Source organism: Saccoglossus kowalevskii, chromosome 7, assembly GCF_978046115.1.
Source record: "Saccoglossus kowalevskii chromosome 7, keSacKowa6.1, whole genome shotgun sequence".
NCBI classification, from domain to species: Eukaryota; Metazoa; Hemichordata; class Enteropneusta; family Harrimaniidae; genus Saccoglossus; species Saccoglossus kowalevskii.
The window spans coordinates 34,122,425-34,144,546 of record NC_140647.1 but is presented as its reverse complement, the minus strand read 5'-3'; the positions used below and the strand labels follow the sequence as shown (position 1 = coordinate 34,144,546).

General features: G+C 32.3%; 2 protein-coding genes across 2 annotated transcripts in view; one reads left to right on the top strand and one right to left on the bottom strand.

Annotated features, from left to right (window-relative positions):
* The window catches only part of LOC100374274 (uncharacterized), a 46,435-nt gene extending 45,417 nt beyond the window's left edge, over positions 1 to 1,018 (bottom strand). Inside the window, exon 1 of the mRNA XM_006817117.3 lies at positions 940 to 1,018. The gene's annotated coding sequence lies outside the window, so the exon portion shown is untranslated. The remainder of the gene's footprint in view (positions 1 to 939) is intronic.
* Positions 1,019 to 4,792: 3,774 nt separating this feature from the next.
* LOC102804777 (SH3 domain-containing YSC84-like protein 1) lies at positions 4,793 to 22,122 on the top strand. Its single transcript, XM_085501503.1, has 8 exons — positions 4,793 to 4,936; positions 5,267 to 5,380; positions 6,874 to 6,993; positions 8,170 to 8,234; positions 8,500 to 8,741; positions 10,458 to 10,696; positions 19,479 to 19,658; positions 19,779 to 22,122. Coding segments are annotated over exons 1-8 (1,170 nt in total). The 5' UTR covers positions 4,793 to 4,935; the 3' UTR covers positions 19,988 to 22,122.

Sequence of the window (22,122 nt, the reverse complement as noted above, 5' to 3'; positions counted from 1 at the left end):
GAGACCAATTAACTCAAGGTTAGCACTCTGGGTTACAGTACTATCACGAAAAATGTTTGGGTCTACCCTCCATTATCATTACTGGGATATTATATTTTTCACTATTTCTCATTTGGACCAGCTTCAACCTTTGTTCTGAGCATGGCCATGTTCTGGGGCTACTGCTACTCAACTTGAACTTGAAAGCTAGCCATTTAAAGTGGTAGTGTCAAAGAATAACCATAGACCTTATAGAGCGTGTTTCGCTATCCGCAAACATAACGATTCACAGAAAACAAGCTAGAACTAATCATGATTTCTAGATACTCTATTTTCATACACGTAATTTATAGGAAAATTGGACCCGAGATCTGGCTTTTCATCTGGGTCGGGGTAGGGGTCGTCATTTTTAAATTGTGTTAAAAATAAAGTGATTCACACGGTACTACTAACAAAAAACGTTACTTATCCAACTGACACAATAGAGTTACGCGTAAAACATCAACAAAACTGTGATCACGATGACCATGCAAGTACCGGTACGAATTCACGACACCATTGTATAAATATTATTTTCAACACACGTACATAAACAAACTTAATCAAGTTACGTTTGCGTTAAACACCCGACGATAACAATCCATAAACAAACCACGCATAATCATAAATAATAACATATGAATACGTATAGTGACAAGTTGAGGCAATGATTAAGCAATGCAAGGCCATGCGCAATTGACAAGATCAAGGCTCCGCAGCTATGGTAACGGGTAAACGAGAGGCGTCATCGTTGGGTATTCATCTAAAGGAATTGGAAATTACGTCGCGCGTCCGACGCGAGTGGTCTCAAAGAATGCACGTTTCCATCGTTCATAGAAAGTGCATTTCGATTCAGGGTCGCCTGTACAAATGATCGATTATATATAAGTGTGAATATTTGTATAATCTATTGGTACTTACCTTCTAACGCCCAGAATTAGGAGACGAAATAACCAACAAGGCGTTCCATTCGATTACTGGCACCGCCATTTTTGAAGTCAAAATATTTTGGACGTTACCATTTGTGGGCGGGGATGTAGGTCATAACAAATCAGCTGGATTTTTTAGAGAGGGCGCCCTCTTGAGCCAAATCTAAAACAGATACACAGGAGAAAACACGAGCAACAGGGGTAAAATATGTTAAAAATTGTACTGTGATTCAGACATTCTCTAAAAGTCAACATTTTGTGCAATTCACGTGTAATTCACACGAATGCAAATTATAGAGTTATAAAATGGTGTATTCAATATTCGGAATAGTAAAATAAAACATAATAGGATACTGGCCGTCAGACTGACAAACACTGGTTTCGTTTATCATGCACTACTGTATTTGCTTATATTTATGCTTTCAGACAATATATAAGTTGTTATGGTAGCATGCTTAGACAATGTATGTTGGTACCTTAATTCTTCAGAAATTGTTAAAAATGTAAAACCTTACCCGATAAGAATTTCGTGCAAAAATGGGATAACGTTTCAAAAATCAAGCTGTGAGATGAACTCGACTGTTTACCTATCAACATGGATGGAGCAATCTATCGAATACTGTAGATATTTAAAGAGACTTGGCGTAATCATGTATGTAATTAGAACTGTATGAATTTGCTTATAACATGTATTTATTTGGTCCGTGTCTTGGTGTTTTTTATTTTCGTTAGGTATGTGCCAGTGCATTGTATGCTTTCACACTATTACACTTCGTCATTTTTTGCGTGTGTTAGGTATGTGTCAATAGTTTCAAAAGTTTTAAGAATTTCCATTAGATTCCGACAGTCAAAAAATCCAGTGATAGACGATAGTCAATGAGAGGTTTAACATTCATATAGTAAGACCAGTACTATTTTTTTTACTGATGCGCTACACTGTTGTATAATAAATAACACTGATATTTGGATTCTCGGGTCTTATAATACTAAATAGTAAACCTGTGAAAGCGGTCAAGTAGATGTACTTGTACCCGATAAAAAATTCCTCTTTTTACGAAATATGTATTATGCTAGAATATTATATCTTGGCATTTCAATATGTGTTTATTGACCTCTAGAAAACTTTACACACATGTTTAAGTCTGGTCAACTAGGTGGTCAACTAGGTGGCAAACGAAGGCTATCCGTTGAATGCGTCATATACTTATAATATGAAAACTTTACGCACATGTTTAAGTCTGGTCAACTAGGTGGCAAACGAAGGCTATCCGTTGAATGCGTCATATACTTATAATATGAAAACTTTACACACATGTTTAAGTCTGGTCAACTAGGTGGCAAACGAAGGCTATCCGTTGAATGCGTCATATACTTATAATATGAAAACGAGTTTATTGAAAAGAAAAACATTTTAAACATAGTAATTATGTAAAAAATAACGAAAACAAATACATTTTATTGATCAGATCTGTTTTTAAATGTTTTTGATGTAGTATTCTATTGTAACAATGGTTATTGCAGAAGAATTCAACGTTACTTGCCTTACGTCCAATATAATATTTACACGAGAGATGTCTGATTCACGCAAAAGTTCACTCGGAATAACGTATTAAGTAGACTTTATTGTCAACACTCGGCCCAGCTGATTAATAGACATATGATAAAGGGATACTCACATGCCTACAACGGAATATATAAATATATATTCATAAACATATGAAAATGAGCAAAGGCGATGTGAAAGCCGGTTGCGATGTGCTTATTCTTTTCTAAACACCTGACATCAATCGGGCGTGTGTGTGCCTTCATGTCCGTCCATATATACTTTTTCTTACGGATTTTACCATGTATTTTCCAGCAATATTTGTCGGTCGTTTATTACTTGCTTTTCATTGTTGCACTTCTCGATTGTGTATGTGTTTTTTTTCTTCTAGAAAGGGTATGAGAAAACAGAACCTTGTAATTGACTTAAAAAGAGCTTCGCGGAGTGTTTATGAAATAGTAAGCATAAAGTACATATCATGTTGTAGTAGTAGTATGGTGGCAAACATAAATATATTAAATGTTGATGCTAGTAATAATAGCAGAGAATTACAGGGCATATTACCACACTGAAACAAAAACCATGTGATAAAAATGGCTGGAATTGATAAGAAAACATAAAAACAAGTGAATAGGTAGAGGGCGCTCTTAGTGAAAATCATCTGGATTTAAATTCAAACCGACAGCTTTAGTTTAAAGGAAATTAATTCAGTACATGCCGCTTTTTACTTTTAAATTGATCTGAAAATATCAATGGCTTGAATACGAAAGTGTGTGGGTGTCGTATTGCATACGATATTTGAAGCATGGGTAAACGATTTTGGAATAAAACATTGCGTTTTATATGTTTTATAATACATTTGAAATTATTTACATGTAAAGTATTTGTTTGAAAAAAACGTGGTGGGAGAAGATATATATTTGCAAGTGATATTTTTTTTCTTTTAGAACGAAGGCATTCCTGGAGTGGTTGTTGTTTAATACTATATGTTGATAAATACATTGGATGTTGATTTATCGTGAACTGAAAACACTATTATTTGGCATATATCTGAAAAATAATACGCATGCGCACTGGTTATTATGGTACGTACATTAGCAATCACTGCACATATTAGGTATTGGTTTTGATTTTTTATCAAACGAATACTGTCGTGTGTGAGAAAAACTCGTCATTTTTTCACTTTATTCTAAATCATAATCTAATTTTATTTTTAGTATCGAACATCAATATAAAAAATATATATATGTTTTCAACCATATTATACATTTAAAGCTCCGATAGATGTATCTTTTTGCGATTTTTACAGTTTCCTTCCAACTAACCATTTTCAAAAATAATTCTCGAAACATAATAGTATTCAGCATTAAAAATGCGAAATGGATTGGACAGTCGTCTCTGAGACATAATGGGTTATCACCCGTCGAAACGACGCATCTACTTTTTTGCAATTTCAATAAAAAGTACAAACATTTTTATATATTTTGTTTTTTGTTTTTTTGTTTTTGTTTTGGGGATTTGAAACGTTACTTTTTCGTTTACACTGACTCATACAACAAAGTATTTGTTGATTTATGGATCAGTTTTTTAAAGGGCGATGGTCGTCGCGTCGCGCATGTGCGACATTTGTGTTGATACACATTGATTTTCCCACAATCCAATACGCACATTTGTTTTTACCCTGGCGTAACATGCACTAATCACCATCACGTTGTTGACTCCTTCCATGTCTCTCAACCATAAAAAAAATTAGCTAGTTAAATCTTGGTAACCTTCCTTTTTTCAAGACCAATATCTCGCGCATGCATGGCGCAACGACCACCGCCCTTTAAAATATAGTCTATTTGTATGAGGCGGTTTACCTAGCTGTTTTGTATATTAATTGAGGCTATACATGTGGCCTCATTTGTTTTACATCTGCCATATAATTGACGACAACCGAATTCATCATTCTCACCGGCTACGTAAATATAGTACAACTGATTTTGTATAATACCTTCAATTCGGAAGAAAAAATGAAACATTTCATAACAAGTTTAACGTGTGGCATCAGAAACAGAAAGGAATATTTTTGCACATTTTATTTGCATTGTTTTTCACTGTCATTATTTGCATTTTTTTCAGACCAATATATGTTTTCAATTTTTTTTTTAATCCTGGAATGTTAAGTTCAACCCTAGGATTTGAAGTGGTCCACCCTAACTATGGCCCTGGAATTCTCTTTGCTAAATGCATTGCGTGACTCCTACCCCAAGGTACGAGTCTGAACAGGTGGTGTAAATAGTAACCAACAAACAAACGCGATTGCAATGGCGGAAGTGATTGGAGCGTAGAATGTCAACATTATACTCGAACGGAAAATAACCGAAAAGGTTAATGCCTAACAGACATTATTTCAAGAAAATTCACATATTGACTCCTGAAATATCCAGGAGATAATTCACGAGTAAGTATAACTTTGTCATTAATTTGTATTTGCACAAAACGGGTGTGTCTGGTCTGAGATCGAGTAGGAATCATTCCTTGATTAGGATTGATTGGGAAATAGAAATAATTGTTTACCTTAATTGTCTGGTGATAAATACATTCTATAGGGGCTTGGCGATTTAGCTGGGCATGACGTGATCTTGATGAGAAAAAATACAATTGCCTTCAGAGATTTATTTAAATTTATCTTTTAGAAAAATTACAAAAAACAGTGTTATAAAGTTGTTCGTGATAGCCGCTAATTCACCTGTATGCTATGATCTTTCACTTTTGTTTATGCACTTTTCAGTGGTCCACTCTCCATTTCCCAAGAAGCTCAAGTCTGAATGCAAGAAGGCGGCAAAGATATTGTCAGAATTTACAGTACCTTCAAGTGCAGTTGGACCAGATAAAATCATCCCAGGTACAGAACCTAATTAGTAACCAGTGTGCTTATGTAAATAACTATGTCTGTGGTCAAAATAAGGTATACCACATTTACAAGTTAATCTTCAATAGAAGCACATACATGTATATGAATCCCAAATTGCATTTGTTGTCTACTGCATCATCAAAATATTGCTAATTTTGTCCATGGAAACACCTATTTTAATTTACGTAAACCACATTAATTTTAATTCCTTGGTGGAAAAAATATATGTTTTACGGTATTTTGATGATATAATAAAGGCTTATAAAGGCATATAATAATGGCTTACACTATTTGCACATGGCATATGCATAGCCAATGTAGACTTCTAGATAGCTATTTGTAAATTTTGAGCAAATAGCAAAAATTGACAATAAAATAGCTATTCATACATACATGGCGATGTATCAACTGTTTTAAGTTAAACCACATGTTTTAATAAAAAATCTACAAATGTTCATTGGTATATGTGTCTTTCAGAAAAGGTTGTTTGACCATGCTAGTAACTGTTATTTACCTGATAATTTTGGGGTGTTAATATTAGTTTGATACTAACTGCGGTACTGCCCAGGCTGGCAAAATTACTGTATGAACTATGATTGTTCTGGACAAAATTCTTTTTTATATACCATGTAATACAATGATTGTTTCACTTCAACAAAAAGTTTATTCAGGGAAATATTGAGTCATGACTTTGACAAAGTCACACTGCGGTCACCAGAATGGCCACCATGTTTGTTACTTAGACTATACAGCTGTTGATTATTTGTTGCATTGATTTCACAAGTGTGTTTATATTTACATTGAAAACACAACCTCAAAAAACATAAAACAAGCTCCAACTATTTGTGCATTCAAAATGATTGATAAGTTTTTTCAAATATAGTGGTTTTTGTTCTGTATTTTTGCCAAAATTATCTTTGTGTAGAATTTTCTTTTTTTCAAATCTAAGTGTTAATAATGGATGTATAGCTCTTCTTGTAGCTGTAAACATTTTGTACTTCTTTCGATAATTTTTTTTAATGAATATACTCAAAACTGCATTAATTTTGAGAGAAAAAAATAGTTTGTGAGTCAAGAGAAAAATCACAAAATATTGAATGTTGTGAAATTTCCTAACAAACATTCCTAAATTATGGAATTGAAAACATTTCCAATGTAAAAAAAGTTAATTATTTACAGTGTAAGTCTACTTTGCCATAGATAAGTAAAAAAAAGGTTAACAACCACCCACAATAAAGTTGAAATATGCTTCTATTTGTTATGTATGCCCATATACACACTGCCATAAATGACAGAGGTTTATCTATTGTCAAAATAAGTCATATTTTAATACTGTAAGCATATGTTAAATGTTTGTTTATTTGTGCTTTTGTTGGGGATGCACTTCTAATAGAGCAAATAATGGAATTAAAAATACCAACAGAAAACACATGCTTTACTGTACTGTTTTTAATTACCAAATGATTATCTTTATTACATAACAGCTGGGATTATTATGAACTGCTATGGCATTGCTGTAATCACAGTGTTCCGAGCGGCATTCTTTTTTGGTGCCAGAGGTGGAAGTGGTATGGTGGTCTGCAAATTGGACAGATTTACAAATAGTAAGCAATTTGCTTTGTTTTCTTCATCTTTGTTCAATAAATTATTTTTCATTTACTGTGAGATCTTGCGTAATGCTTGAAAAGCCTGGATCAAACGTCTAACATGAAAATTGATTTTTTGAATTTTTTTTCTATACTTCAATGTTGAAATGCCAATCTTTCAGAAAGAAATATTACATTGACTGTCATCAAATTAGCACATAGTTAGACATGGAAATACCCCAAAAATATGATGATATGACCTTTGTCTGTCCTGCTTTTATGTTCAAGTTTATGCATAACACAGGATCTTGCAGTGAAATGGTCTAAATACCTGTATTTTTCTTAACATGACAATGGTTGTGACATTTAGTGTAAAATGTCTCACCTGTTATTTATATGATTGATATCAGGATCTCCATGCTAAAATTTCAGGATTTTACATATTTTGAAACAGTTCACCTCATGCCATTTTTATCATCACAGCAATATGATTCAGATCCAATAATACACATGACCTTCTATATTTACAATACTGGAATTAATTTTCGCTAAAAAAGGCTTTTTGGGTGTTTGTTTTGTATTTTATTTTCACTGATTTTTGACCAGTTGAATGTAAAATATAGGTAAAAGGGTAAATTCGCTGGATTTTATTTTCACTGAATCATTTCTTTGGTGAATGTAGCGAAAATTAATTTCACATTTGTTTCTATATTTGGGTTAATTCTTTGCACACAAAAATTCATTTTTCGATACCATTAACAAAGTAGACCAACATAACTTTTGATTAATCTAAAATTAACGACAATATTATTTAAAAATAAAAATGTAAATAAATGTAAATAAAAATTTGCCATCAAAATTTTGGCAGGAAAAAAATTATTTCTGACATAACATTGAATATGTCATGGAAGGTGTTGTCAACACCTGTGAAAGTGACCTTTATAATCAGAAAGCCTTAAAACAACATTTTTGGAGTTGTGGGGGTACTGTACTCAATAGGTTTTTATGACAGAAATTAAAGGGCTGTGGCCTTCATGCAATATGCATTCAAGTTCTGAGTAAACGATTATTATATGCATCTCATTGGACAAGTATGGAGCATGACACGTTGAAAGGACCGCTGCCATTTAAAATGTGACAGTCATATGCATATAACAAATGTATTTATTCTGTTTATTCTTGAAAATTCTACAGGATGGTCTGCTCCGTCTGCCATTGGATTGGTTGGTATTGGTGGAGGATTGGAATTTGGAGCTGAGGTGAGAAAAAAAATCAATACAATCAGTCACTATTTTTACTTTCTTTCAACTTTGCTTGGAATTATTTGATTTAGTAATAACTGTTTGTAGTAAGACTAACAATTGATGCATAGATGAGCACAGATGATGTAGTGTTTGTTTCACTGGCCCCATGATTGTTTGGTCTCAAATTCAAATCCTGCCTTGAACTGAACATGAAAAATAAAAAAGGAATTGACCCTTACCCTGGGCAACTAATTGATGCATATAAATCTCTTCTTTGTAGGTGACTGATTTTATCTTCGTTCTCAATACCCAAAGCTCGGTTGATGCTTTCTCCAAAGGTAGCAATGTCACTTTGGGAGCCAATTTTTCAGTGGCAGCAGGCCCAATGGGTAGAAGCGTTGAGGGGGATGTTTCAGCTAGAAGTACTGCTGCCATCTACACATACAGTAAAACCAAAGGATTGTACGCTGGCATCTCAGTTGAAGGGGCAGGTCTTATAGAAAGAAAAGCCTCCAATGCTAAGTAAGTACTTTAATATTTTCACCACCAGTTCCCTCTTTACATCTCAAATTCACAAAATAGTCTCGTTTATAGTCTGCAAAACAAAAATAGCCAAAGAGTTTGAGTAAAAACTGAAAATTGACTCAAATTATGTCTGTTGGCTCCAAAATTAGAATTCATTTTCAGAAATGTTGAAGAATATAAAAAAAAATGCAGAAAGATTTGTGCAAGAAACTCTGGTGGTGAAAAGCTAGGTGAGACATATTTACAAGGTTTAATCTTCTAAGATTTCATGTTGCTGGGATTTTCACTATATTTTAAATTCTTTGGTTTGTGAAGGAAACTGTACATTAAATTTGAATTTTCACTTGAGTTTCAATGTGAAAATAAAACCCAACTAATAATTTTCCACAGTATCAACAGTACATCCATTATGTAATTTTAATGCTTTGAACACATTTGTCTGTATTTTTACCTTGACCATACCATGATCATAGATGAAAGTCAAGGATATGAGGGGTTGAGGGGAAACTGTCTGTCCTCATTTTTGTTGTCATTGTTGTCAACTCCATCCTAAACTTGTTAGCTGATTTCTTTCAAACTTGGATATTATGTTAACCAGTTTGAGATCATGTTTTGTGTTCTATATATTTTTAGCTCTGCTGTCGACTTTGTCGAGCGGAGCTTATCGTATGCGTGATTGTCCGTCGTTCGTATCAATGTTTTACTTTTTCAACTTCTTCTTGAAAACTACCAGCCTGAATGCTTTGATACTTGGTGTATATGTACCTTGAGTAGACCTCTCTTAGATTTGTTCATTTCATGGTGATATCTTCAATTCTCTAATTTTTAATGAATATTTTTGTCATTTTTGGTAAAAAGTGATATTTTCAACTTTTTGTTAAAAAACACAAGTCCAATTGCTTTGATATTACTTATATAGGTACTATAGGTGTACCTCTCTCAGATTTGTTCATCTCATGATGATATCTTCAATTCTCTAATTTTGATGAATATTTTTGTAATTTTTGGTAAAAAGTGATATTTTTGCCTTCTTGTTGAAAACTGGTTGCTTTGATACTATACATATTGTTTGTTTTCTAATGATATCTTCAGTTCTTAATTGAAATGTGCATTGCTAACAGTGGAGCTATCTCAGCCAACAGGCTGCTTGTTGTAATATATTGGATAAATTTCACAAGAATTGTTTTTTTCTTTGGTTAAGTAAACATTTTGATCTGATCATCTTGAATTTGAGAATTTTAACAAATTTTGGTGTAACTTGCAATTTTCAAGATATGGGATAAAATGTATAGTTTGTGTATATCCCATCCATTTTTTATTCAATCTAGATTCTCAATTGAAAAAGTAGCGAATTTTGAATAATTTGAACAAAATGAACAAGCAGTGAAGGGTTAATTAAATCAGATTAAAAAAGCAAAAGCTTACTTGTTACTGACTTGAAAGAAATGTATATCAGCGGGGGTGGGGGGGTGGGGGGTCGGGTGGGGGGGTGTTGTTGTCAACTATTTTCTTGTGGTTGTAATTACTCAAACAATTTGTATTCAAACTTGGTTATATGGAGTCTTGACCAAGCTTAATTATGGTTTGAATAATGGTGAAAATGTGGATAGCTTAAAGTTGCAATAATTTTTATCTGATCATCTTCTTAACTGGATACATTCAAAATGTAAATTTTGGTGTGACTAACATGTTTATTATTGCTTGTTTGGGCAGACTGTATGGTACGGACATTCGTGCTGTAGACATATTAGGAGGAAAAATCGCACCACCACCTGAGGCAGATGTTCTCTATGATGCTTTGAATTCACACATCTCAGCTGGTAAGAAAGCGGCTCTTAAAATGGCTGAAAGGGAGGCCAGAAAAGAAACAGCTAAACAAATGCAGAAATTGGAAGCAGGAGGTGGTGGCAGTGGGTTCTCACGTTGGAAGAGTATGAGTTTCAGAAGTAAAGGTGAGTTTTCATCATTTATATGCAAGTGAGTTTTCATGTACAATATTTTCAAAATAGTTTTAGGGTAGATAACAATGAATATGTTCTCTTTACTAGAGCTAGGTCAATACAGTGGAGGGTATAAAGCTGGGGTTGTTATAAAATTTTTTTATTAATATTCATTTTTATGATTCAAAATGGATGTTCAAGTTGACCAATCCAGAAATGGTACTGTGACATCATCATTTAAATCTAGTTAATATTAATGAGTTACTTCAACATTATCCCATCAGCAAGAGCCTCATTTTGAATAAGTCGTTCACAGTTGCTATGTCACATGAAGACATGCACATGCATAATGGTTGTAAACAATGTTTATCTCTTGAGCCAATTGTTAATAAATATTTGAATGAAAGCTGATGATCGGTACAAGTTTCTATAAATAAATTTATAAGCAAAGCTCCAGCTTTGCCTTTACTTTATGTGTATTGTTATCTTAAGAACTTATTCATATAACCTAGTACACTGAGAGGTGAAGCTGATAACAATTTTCACTTCAAGTTCTTGTATAATAAGCAGCTTATTTTAGTCCATGTTAGACCACAATGATAGAGAGACTGTGGTTAGACGAAGTCCAAAACTGGGATTTGTGTTTTAATGTTTGTCTATCCATCCAATGTCATTTCTCAGACATGCCTGAACCAATTTAGTTCAAGGTTGAAAGACAAATCATAACACAAATGCACATTGATTTGTTTTACGTTTCATTTTGTTGATGCTTGACCATGTCATGGCTGTTTTGTTCCAAAAAGCACCAAAGATTAAACATTGGATATTTAAATCAGTTTGTTTTATTTTTAGCTCCGCTGTCGACTTTGTCGAGCGGAGCTTATCATATGAGTGATTGTTCGTTCGTCGGCGTCCGTCGTCCATCGTCCACGTCAATGTTTTACTTTTTCAACTTCTTCTTGAAAACTACAAGCCTGAATGTTTTGATACTTGGTGTATATGTACCTTAGGTAGACCTCTATCAGATTTGTTCATTTCATGATGATATCTTCAATTCTCTAATTTTGGTGAATATTTTTGTCATTTTTGGTAAAAAGTGATATTTTCGACTTCTTGTTAAAAACTCCAAGTCCAATTGCTTTGATATTACATATATAGGTACTACATGTGGATCTCTCTCAGATTTGTTCATTTTGTAATGATATCTTCAATTCTCTAATTTTGGTGAATATTTTTGTCATTTTTGGTAAAAAGTGATATTTTCGACTTGTTAAAAAGCGCAAGTCCAATTGCTTTGATATTACATATATAGGTACTACATGTGGACCACTCTCAAATTTGTTTATTTCATGATATTTTAAATTCTCTAATTTTGATGAATATTTTTATTATTTTTGGTAAAAAGTGATATTTTCTTCTTGTTAAAAACCACAATCATTTATGGTGAAAAATGATATTTTTGAATTCTTGTTGAAAACAGCAAGTCCCATTGCTTTGATACTATACATATTGTTCATTTTCTAATGATATCTTCTGTTCTTTAATTGAAATGTGCATTGCTAAACAGCGGAGCTATCTCAGCCAAGAGGCTGCTTGTTATTATTGACTCCCATGTGCGAAGCACAAAATGGGAGTCTTTGCAGTTAGTGTGTCTGTATGTGTGTGTGTGTGTGTATGTGTGTATGTGTGTCCGACTGTTCCACTGCTATCTCAAGAACCATACATCAGTTTTTGATGAAACTTGGTGCATAGATGCTCTGGGCCAATGCGCAGATTTGATTAGGTTTTGGTAAAAATCCATGCTCGTTAATTACCTAATTTGCATGACAATTAGCTAATTTTTAGCTGTTCTATGACTTTTCCACTGATATCTAAAGAACCACTCATTGGATTTTGATGAAACTTGGTACATAGATGCTCTGAACATATGCGCAGATTTGATTAGTTTTTGGTAAAAATCCGTGCATATTAATTACCTAATTTGCATGATAATTAGCTATTTTTTAGTGGTTCCATGACTGTTCCACTGATATCTAAACAACCACTCATTGGATTTTGATGAAACTTGGTACATAGATGCTCTGAACTAATGCTAGGTCTTGATTAGTTTTTGGTAATAATCCGTGGATACTAATTACCTAATTTGCATAATGATTAGTCAATTTTCGGTTTTTCCACTGATATCTCAAGTACTAATCATCACATTTCAATGAAACTTGGTACATAGATGTCATATGACACTGCACAGACCTATTAGTTTTTATGGTAATATCAGTACATATAATTACCTAATTTGCATAATTAATTAATTTTCAGCTTTTGATATAAGTAGTGAGCATTACATTTCAATGAAACTTGGTACTTACATACTCAAGGACTATGCAGAGATTGATTGTTTCGGATAAATATTTGTGCATATTAATCACCTAATTTGCATAATTAGTTAATTTTCAGCTTTTCCACGGGTATCTCAAGTACTAATCATCGCATTTCAATGAAACTTGGTACATAGATCCTTTAGGACTATGCAGAGACCTGATTAGTTTCAGGGTAAATAATTGTGCATATTAATTACCTAATTTGCATAATTAATTTTCAGCTTTTCTACTGATATCTAAAGTACTAATCATCACATTTCAATGAATCTAGAATTATGCAGAGACCCATTTAGTTTTTTGGTAAATATTTGTGCATATTAATCACCTAATTTGCATAATTAACCAATTTCCAACTTTCACACTGATATCTCGGGTACTAATCATCACATATCAATGAATGTTTATACATGGATGCTGTAGGACAATAGGCAGACCTGGATAATTGTGGGTTAAAATCTGTACATATTAATCACCCAATTTGCATAATTAACCAATTTTAAGCTTTCACACTGATATCTAAAGTACTAATTTCCATTTTAATGAAACTTAGTACAAAGATGCTCTAGGACAATGTACAAACCTAATTAGTTTGGGGTAAAACTCATATTATTTCCCTAATTAGCATAATAATTCATAATTTTTTGGTTCTAATCACATTTCAATTAAACTTGGTACATAGAGTTTTTGTTACATTGCGCAGACCTCATTAGTTTTACAATCAAATCTGTTCATGTTAATTTTCTGATTTGCATAATTAGTTTTCAGCTAAGTAATTTCAAATTATATTTAATGTGTCTCCAATACTCTCAGCACATGGGAGTTCTTTCTAAGCTTTCTTTGATTTTAAGCTTATTCACAGATTTCTTACTTGACTCTTAAAAACTGATGGGCTATATCCTTAACAATTACTTGTTTGCATGTTATTTTGCATTTTACTTTATTTGTGCATGTTTAAAATACTGGTAACCCCTTTTCTAACTTCAGTCTCCAGCTGTTCTGAATGATAAAACAGTACCGATTGATGTGATTTTATTCATTTTAGGGCCAATCATTGAACGGTGAATTAATTTCAACAATACTATTGGTTCACCATTGTATTATTAATACATGTTAATCTAATACTGTACTTTTCATGTAGCAGGAATTCTATAAAACCTATGAAAAAATGTTAAAAATTTGTTAAGGCGTGGTTTTTACAGGATGATTTGTTATACAATGTTAGTGTCTGCTGAATTTTGTAGTGTGTTCAAACACCATGCCAATATTAAAATTCACCCAAACAGAATGCCATATCTACATGAAACTACACATAATGACTATTATGTAACAAGTCTAATAATATAATCAAGACTCATTCTGTATTACATTATCATTGTATTTATCCTGTAAACAATTAGGTCAATTTGTTTTCCAGAATCTATGTACATGCTCAGTTTTTTTTATTTATATAAGAATTGTTCTTTTGTTTTGATTTTCCTGAAAATTTTATTTTTATGCTGAGAGGTACATAATGATCAGAAAATTTGTTTATCATTTTTTTATGTTATTTAAAAACTCGTAATTCAGAACTACATTTTTCCTGCAAAGCAATGCTACATGTTTCTAATAGTGTGGTTCATCTTCATCTTTGCGCTACATTAGTTTGTAGTGAGAGTCAAACCAGAAGCTTTAGATTTGAAATCAGTTCCCTGTCAACTTTTCATCTTTGCAGCTGGTCCATCCTCTTGCTTCTAATTTTCTCCTATTTTTGTTTATTCATCTTGCTTGTCTTCACTGATTGTCATGTCTTTGTTTTCATTGTCTTTCTTCATTTTTTGCTGACCCAGCTGTTGGCTTGGTACATGTCACTCAGCTGTATATGGAGGATATACGTCCGCACGGTGGGTTTCTCTTCCTGCATCAATCTAAGCATGTCTTCGTCTTTTTTTTAAAAACATTTCAAGAATTTTAGCACTCTTGGTTAGATTTCTGAATACTTGTTGTAGATTAGACTTCTACTGTTTTCAACAGATCACAACTGTGGCATGCTAGTTTACTTTGTAAAGCGCCCTCAGTGGTGTGTTTTGTTGAAAGCACCTTCTCTAGTGGTGTTTTATTTCATGCACATTCCCATGATGCAACAGTGTCTTTTGGTCTTTCTTGCCTTATTTAAGGATTGACGTGGCTGTAAATTAGTAATAACAAATGTGAACATTTTAAAAGCGCCATGAAACTTGATATTTTGCTGAGTGAAATGAAAATCTGGTGTAACCGTGGTTACTAAAATCTTATTTTAATAACCGTGGGGTAACCAAACACATTTCTATAGAAACAATGGCTGTGTGATTTTTCTATAGCGTTTAACTTCACTTTGGCAAAAATTGGCAAAATGTGTACAATTGAGGTTCACAATTCCAAACAACTAGTTTTCGTACCCCAATTTTTTCTTTTGATTGAATTTAGCAAAATGAGCTGCGACCATTTTTAATGCAGGTATGCTATTGCCTTTTCTCTATATTTACATGTTTGCATAATTTACATACCATCTTATTTTGTCTCCAGTACCTATCCTATTGTTACCAATACTAATGTAGAAGTTCTTATTGATTCTCTTTTGTACTACTGTAAAATACTTTATTTTACCTGAAATTAATTTTTTGCTGTAAAGAAATTTTGGCTGTACGAAATGTAAAATGTAAGAAAAAAGGTATATTCGCTGATTTTTTTTCCATTGAATACTTCCTTCAGTGAAAATAAAGTATTTTACAATATGACTTGGTCTTTAGATTTTAACAAAATATAGTATTCACATTTTGGAATTTCCACCAGAAGAGTTTTTTTGTTTTTTTTCAAGGTCAAAAAAGATAAAACGCTCTGCTCACTAGAAGCTCAGAACTTATCAGTAGTGATTTTTAATTACTTTCTGCTGGTCCATTTTTTCAAAGCAATAGTGCAGTGATTGTGATGATTTTTTTTTGCTGGGAATTTTTATATCTTGTTGGTCTTGTTATTAATATTCTTGTTCTTGTCATTACTCAGCTAGTCTGGGAAACATTGGCAAACTTACTCACTAATTCGCCAACTACTTTGGTTCTGACTAAAGAAGATTCCTTCAATTCAAATATTACTCTTCGTACTAGTCATTTCCAAAGAAAACTATATTTTGAATAAGTTTATAGGCTTTTACTGGACTGAACAGTGTACATAATAGTTTATTTCCTTTAGTCAAAACAAAAATTGTTGAGTAAGTTATCTAATTTTCTGCTCCAATCCTTGAAAGGTTTGAATGTGTTCAAACTTTCCAAACTATCAATGAGTAAGATTTACAATGTTTTACTATGTTTATTGTTTTTTTTTAATTATTTAATTATTATGTATTTTCTCTTGAATTCTCTGATGTAGATATAAAACACATTTGTTTAAGTTAATTTCTCTCATGCAAAAAGTGGAAAACAATTTCGCCTTCAGCATGCTGTATTTTTTGTTGTTCCATTACAAGGGGTTGAACTTTGAAGTTAAGAGGACACCCATATTTAAGACTAAAATTTATAAAATGGTCTTGAATATGGCATATAGGGAATATCAGAGGGCACCAAGGCAAACTCACTGGGTATCAAGGCAAACTCACTGGTATCAAGGCAAACTCACTGGGTATCAAGGCAAACTCACTGGGTATCAAGGCAAACTCACTGGGTATCAAGGCAAACTCACTGGGTATCAAGGCAGTTGTTGTTAACACATGCATTGCACTAGTTGGTATATTAAAAGTATTAAGAATAAATTATGCATACATTTGATCACTCAAGCATTGTTGCAGATAAAGATATACAACTAGTGCCATAGTTGAGGCATTTGACAAGAGATATTACTAGCATATCAGAAGATCATATATGGTCATGTGACCGTTACAGTCAGTAAAATGCATTCAGTGCTATAGTGAGGACATCAGACAAAAGATATGACTTAATAAGAATAATGTATATATATGCAGTAACAGAGAAAATAACAGATGTAAATCAATAAATAAATTGGGCAAATAAAACTGATTGCTAAATACAAATAAATAAGTACATAAATAAACAAACAGCTAAATGAGTGACTACGGTAAATAGCAGTATTAACATACATGTACATGGCTGGGAAACAGCAGTTAGCTAAAGAAAAACTAGTCGAGGCTATTTTCCTTTATTACTTAGTATACTTATGATATTTCTTGACTAATGTGTGGTCATGTGACCTCATTTATATTCATAACTGTAATATCTTAAGTACTGTTGCAGATATGGACATGCAGCTAGGGCTATAATTGTGTTGTCAAACAATATATAATATCAAGTCATTATTTCATTAAATATTTATACTAATTGTTATACTAATTAGTAATTGTTAAACCATAGATACTTGGAACCACATTGATCGTTCCTTACAGTTATATTTTTAAATGCTGTATTTGCTCTGTTAGAATCACATCTGCTCAAATGTTAATGACAGAAGCAAGTCTGTGTTCAAAAAAAGACCTACTTAAATTATTTTGCATGCATTAAATACAACTTTTGATATGTGTATTGAAAATGTGCTTCTAATATAGTAAATATAGTATTCATTATTTGTACTTAATGCCTATAATACCTTCAGCACCTGAGAATTCTTTCTAAGCTTTCTTTGATTTAATTTCATTGTTTTATATCCAATGAATGGTTTTTGAATCCCATGTGCGAAGCACAAGAAGGGAGTCTTTGCAGTTACCGGTAGTGTGTCTGTGTGTGTGTCTGTGTGTCTGTTCCACTGATATCTCAAGAACCATACATTGATTTTTGATGAAACTTGGTGCATAGATGCTCTGGGCCAATGCGCAGATTTGATTAGGTTTAGGTAAAAATTCATGCATGTTAATTACCTAATTTGCATGACAATTAGCTGATTTTTAGCTGTTCCATTACTGTTCCACTGATATCTAAAGAACCACTCATTGGATTTTGATGAAACTTGGCACATAGATGCTCTGAACTAATGTGCAGATTTGATTAGTTTTGGGTAAAAATCTGTGCAATATTAATTACCTAATTAGCATAATGATTAATCAATTTTTGGCTTTTCCACTGATATCTCAAGTACTAATCATCACAATTTCAATAAAACTTGGTACATAGATGTCATAGGACACTGCACATACCTGATAGTTTTAGTGTAATATCAGTACATATTAATTACCTAATTTGCATAACTAATTAATTTCAGCTTTTGATATTTCAAGTAGTAATCATCACATTTCAATGAAACTTGGTACATAGATGTCATAGGACACTGCACAGACCTGATAGTTTTTAGGGTAATATCAGTACATATTAATTACCTAATTTGCATAATTAATTAATTTCAGCTTTTGATATTTCAAGTAGTAATCATCACATTTCAATGAAATGTGATACATAGTTACTTTAGGACTGTGCAGAGACCTGATTTGTTTTGGGGTAAATATTTGTGCATATTAATTACCTAATTTGCATAATTAGTTATTTTTTTCCATGAATGTTCCACTGATATATAAAGAACCACTAATTGGATTTTAATAAAACTTTTAATGAGTATTCATCATCACATTTCAATGAACCTAGGGCTAAGCAGAGACCCAATTAGTTTTTGGTAAATATTTATGTTCATTAATCACCTAATCAAAATAATTAATTAACACTGATATCTCAATTACTGATCATCACATTTGAATAAAATTTGGTACATAAATGCTTTAGGACAATAAACAGGCCTGATTAATTTTAGGTTGAAATTTGTTCATATTAATTCTCTAATAATAATTCATAGTTTTTTTGTTCTAATCACATTTCAATAAAACTTGGTACATAGATATTACATTACTCAGGCCTATTTAGTCTTACACTCAAATCTGTTCATATCAGTTACCTGATTTACATAATTAGTTTTCAGCTATTCCATCAATATCTCAAGTACAAGTAATTTTGAATTAATTTTTAATGTGTCTTCAATACTCTTAGCACACAGGAGTTCTTTCTAAGCTTTCTTTGTTTATACTTTCAGGTTGTCAGTGAAACGATGAGTTATTTTAGTTAGTGAGTTTTTATCAGTGAAAACAACAAAATTAAATCCTACTGAACAATTAATGCATTACAGTACCACTGAAAAAAATTTGGTTTATGCCCTTGAAAAATGATTTGCAGTCAGTCTCGGCACGCAGCGTAGGAAGCAGAAAAACTGTCCATTTGAAAATAAAATTTTACACATATATATTGTATGGTTCCCATTGGATCTTCATATCATGTGAAAAGGTGAATGTTACTGGGGTTAATGTACAACTTATTTGACTTCATTAGTAGACTCCCCCCCCCCTCAACAGTTATTTTGATTATCCATGGAGGCCAAGCGATGTGTTAAATATTCATGAATATTTATTTAATCAATAGGAAGCTCTGGAGACAAACAAAAGAAACCTGAGGTGTCAAGGCGAGGTTCAGGTGCATCAACAGGCAGTGCGCCCTCATCACCAGAAAAAAGAAAATCACAAGATAATTTTTCACGTACTTACTCGACAAGATCAGCAATGGCGGCTCCGGGTGCATCTAGAAGTAACCGAACTTCGCTAGGTTTGTACATGTGTTTCATCACCTCATCATTATTCATGAGTTTGTTTATTTCAGACAAATATGTAAAATACTAATTTAAAAATATTTGATTGATGTCAAACTTGAATTCTGATATTTCAGGTGCTGCCCTGACAGAAACCGATTGGAACAGTCCACCTACTTGCATTGCCATGTTTGATTTTGTAGCACTGCTGCCATGTGATTTGACTTTCAAGAAAGGCAACGTCATCACTATACTGACCAGAACCTCTACACAGAATGACTGGTGGGAAGGCACTATACATGGTAAAACTGGCATATTTCCAGCCAACTACGTCAAACTTCTCTAGGGTCTTGTATATTAAGTTGAAAAATATTCAACGCAGGTACTACATTTTTGATAAAGGTATTTCTAGAAAGTTATTCCATTTTTGGAAGTCTGAAAAATGAAACAGAACTAGTTTTTAGATTCAAAATGAGTAGAATATTATGCTGTGGAGAAAGCCATAACTCATTGTTTCAAAGAATTAAATTTCATTTTTGTTAAAATTGTATCTGCATTTACAGGTATTAACTGTTGTTCTCAAGATATTCACATTTACAGCCTTTCTCAAAATTATTCGGACAGTCAGATACCAAGATAACATGCAACTTTTCAAAACACTTAGACGTTTGCTTTGTTCTAGACTTGACAGATGGCGCTCTGTGAATGATTCACTACTCCATAGGGTGATCAATATTATGATTTGAAAACTTGGTGTACATATTCAATAATTATTCTTCATTTCTTATGCAGCTACATTGTACGTAATTCAGGAAAAATATTAAAAACACTTCATAATAACCTGTTTCTTTTTTTTTAATGAATATTTTTTCATTTTGAAAAACTGCACTTTACCCTCACGTAGTATGATAATTGAATGACCTAAACTATGGGCATGTCAATGTAATGGACAAAATCTAAAGTGTGTCGCCAAGTTGCAAGTCGCTAGCTGACTGTCCAAATAATTCTCAGAATGGCTGTAAGTTGCACTAATGTGTGGCAGCCATTTTGGTTTCAATAAAAGGCAGTCATATCAAACAATGCTGTATTTGCTCCATTAGAAGAGCAATTCCAATAAATACAGCATGTATAAAACCAGTTGTATGTGTATTGTAAACTGAATCATTCTGTTTTGACCATAGACATAACTCATTTTTGTAAGTGTATGCTCTACTAATTAGACAAATATTGCATCATATATACACCAAGGCTATTTCTTTTTTTATAAAAAAAATTGGAAAATTGTTTGCATACATAAGTTTTTTATGTAATTATTTATGAATAAATTTCAATATATTCTTTTATATTGGAATATCGTTATGGCAACTATGTGGATGTAAATACTAAATGAATAAATGTTTTCATATATGAATGTTGATGGATTAGACCCTCTCAAAAATATTTGTTTGTTTCTGGTCACTGCATTTGTCAGCGGAAACCATATGCGTGTTACAATTTTTTAATGACAATTTCAGAATAAAAAAGCTGCTCATGTACAACAATTTTAAACAAATTAACTAGAAAAGTATTTTTTAGCCTTCTTTGTAACTTATTCATGCTACTTCTGTATTAATATTCAGATGTTAAATTCCTGATAATTGTTTCACTGGAAAATACATGAATTTAAAACACAATGAATTTGCTCAAGCTGTCAAAATAGTGAAATTAAATACCAATGAATAAATCAATACGTTTTTGGTAATTTACAATTTTTTTTTTACAAATGTGAAATATTTCAGATTTATTGTGCCTCAAGTTGCGCACTATAATCTGTGATGTCATCATACCAAATCTATGATTCAAAATGGCTGCTGCATACATACTTCCTTTTAGAAGATGTATATACCGAAAACATATGTCAGTATTATGATGTGGTCTCTTTTCCTATTCAAGTTAAAAGCTGTTAAATTAAAAAAATAAAACATGTTTAATCATAATTGACTGATTGCTATAATAGCCTGGCACCTGTATACTCTTACACCCAGGCTTTGGTATTATTTTGCAATTTTGATTGTTGATACACAATCTATATTTTGTAGTCACTGCAGATTTGATAAAATCTTTGATTTTCTATTCTGACACCTGAAATATTAACAATATGTGAATTAATGTGTATATATGTAAACAAAAACTTGCCATTTTGAAAGTCTTCAGCAACTTTTGCAAAGTATTTTGAATATGCAAATAAGAACATATTTTTTTCTTTTTTCAAAATGTAATTAAAAATTAATGATATATTAAATGTAATTAATAAATATTACATTTTATTTCTGCTGTACTGATTATTTGATAGTACTTATAAATGCCTTGATTTAACTCGCTATGCATATGGGGAATGTCAGTGTTATTTCACAGTCAAATCAAATTAGTTATTTCTATGTACAAAATCCAAACATGACAATAGTAGATTCAATTCCGTTTAATTAAATATATTCATATATA

Bases quoted from the DNA above. Each gene is read 5' to 3' on its own strand.
- LOC102804777 (XM_085501503.1), top strand. The intron at 6,994-8,169 runs GTAAGCAATTTG...AAAATTCTACAG, and splicing joins ATTGGACAGATTTACAAATA to GATGGTCTGCTCCGTCTGCC. The intron at 10,697-19,478 runs GTGAGTTTTCAT...TTTAATCAATAG, and splicing joins TATGAGTTTCAGAAGTAAAG to GAAGCTCTGGAGACAAACAA.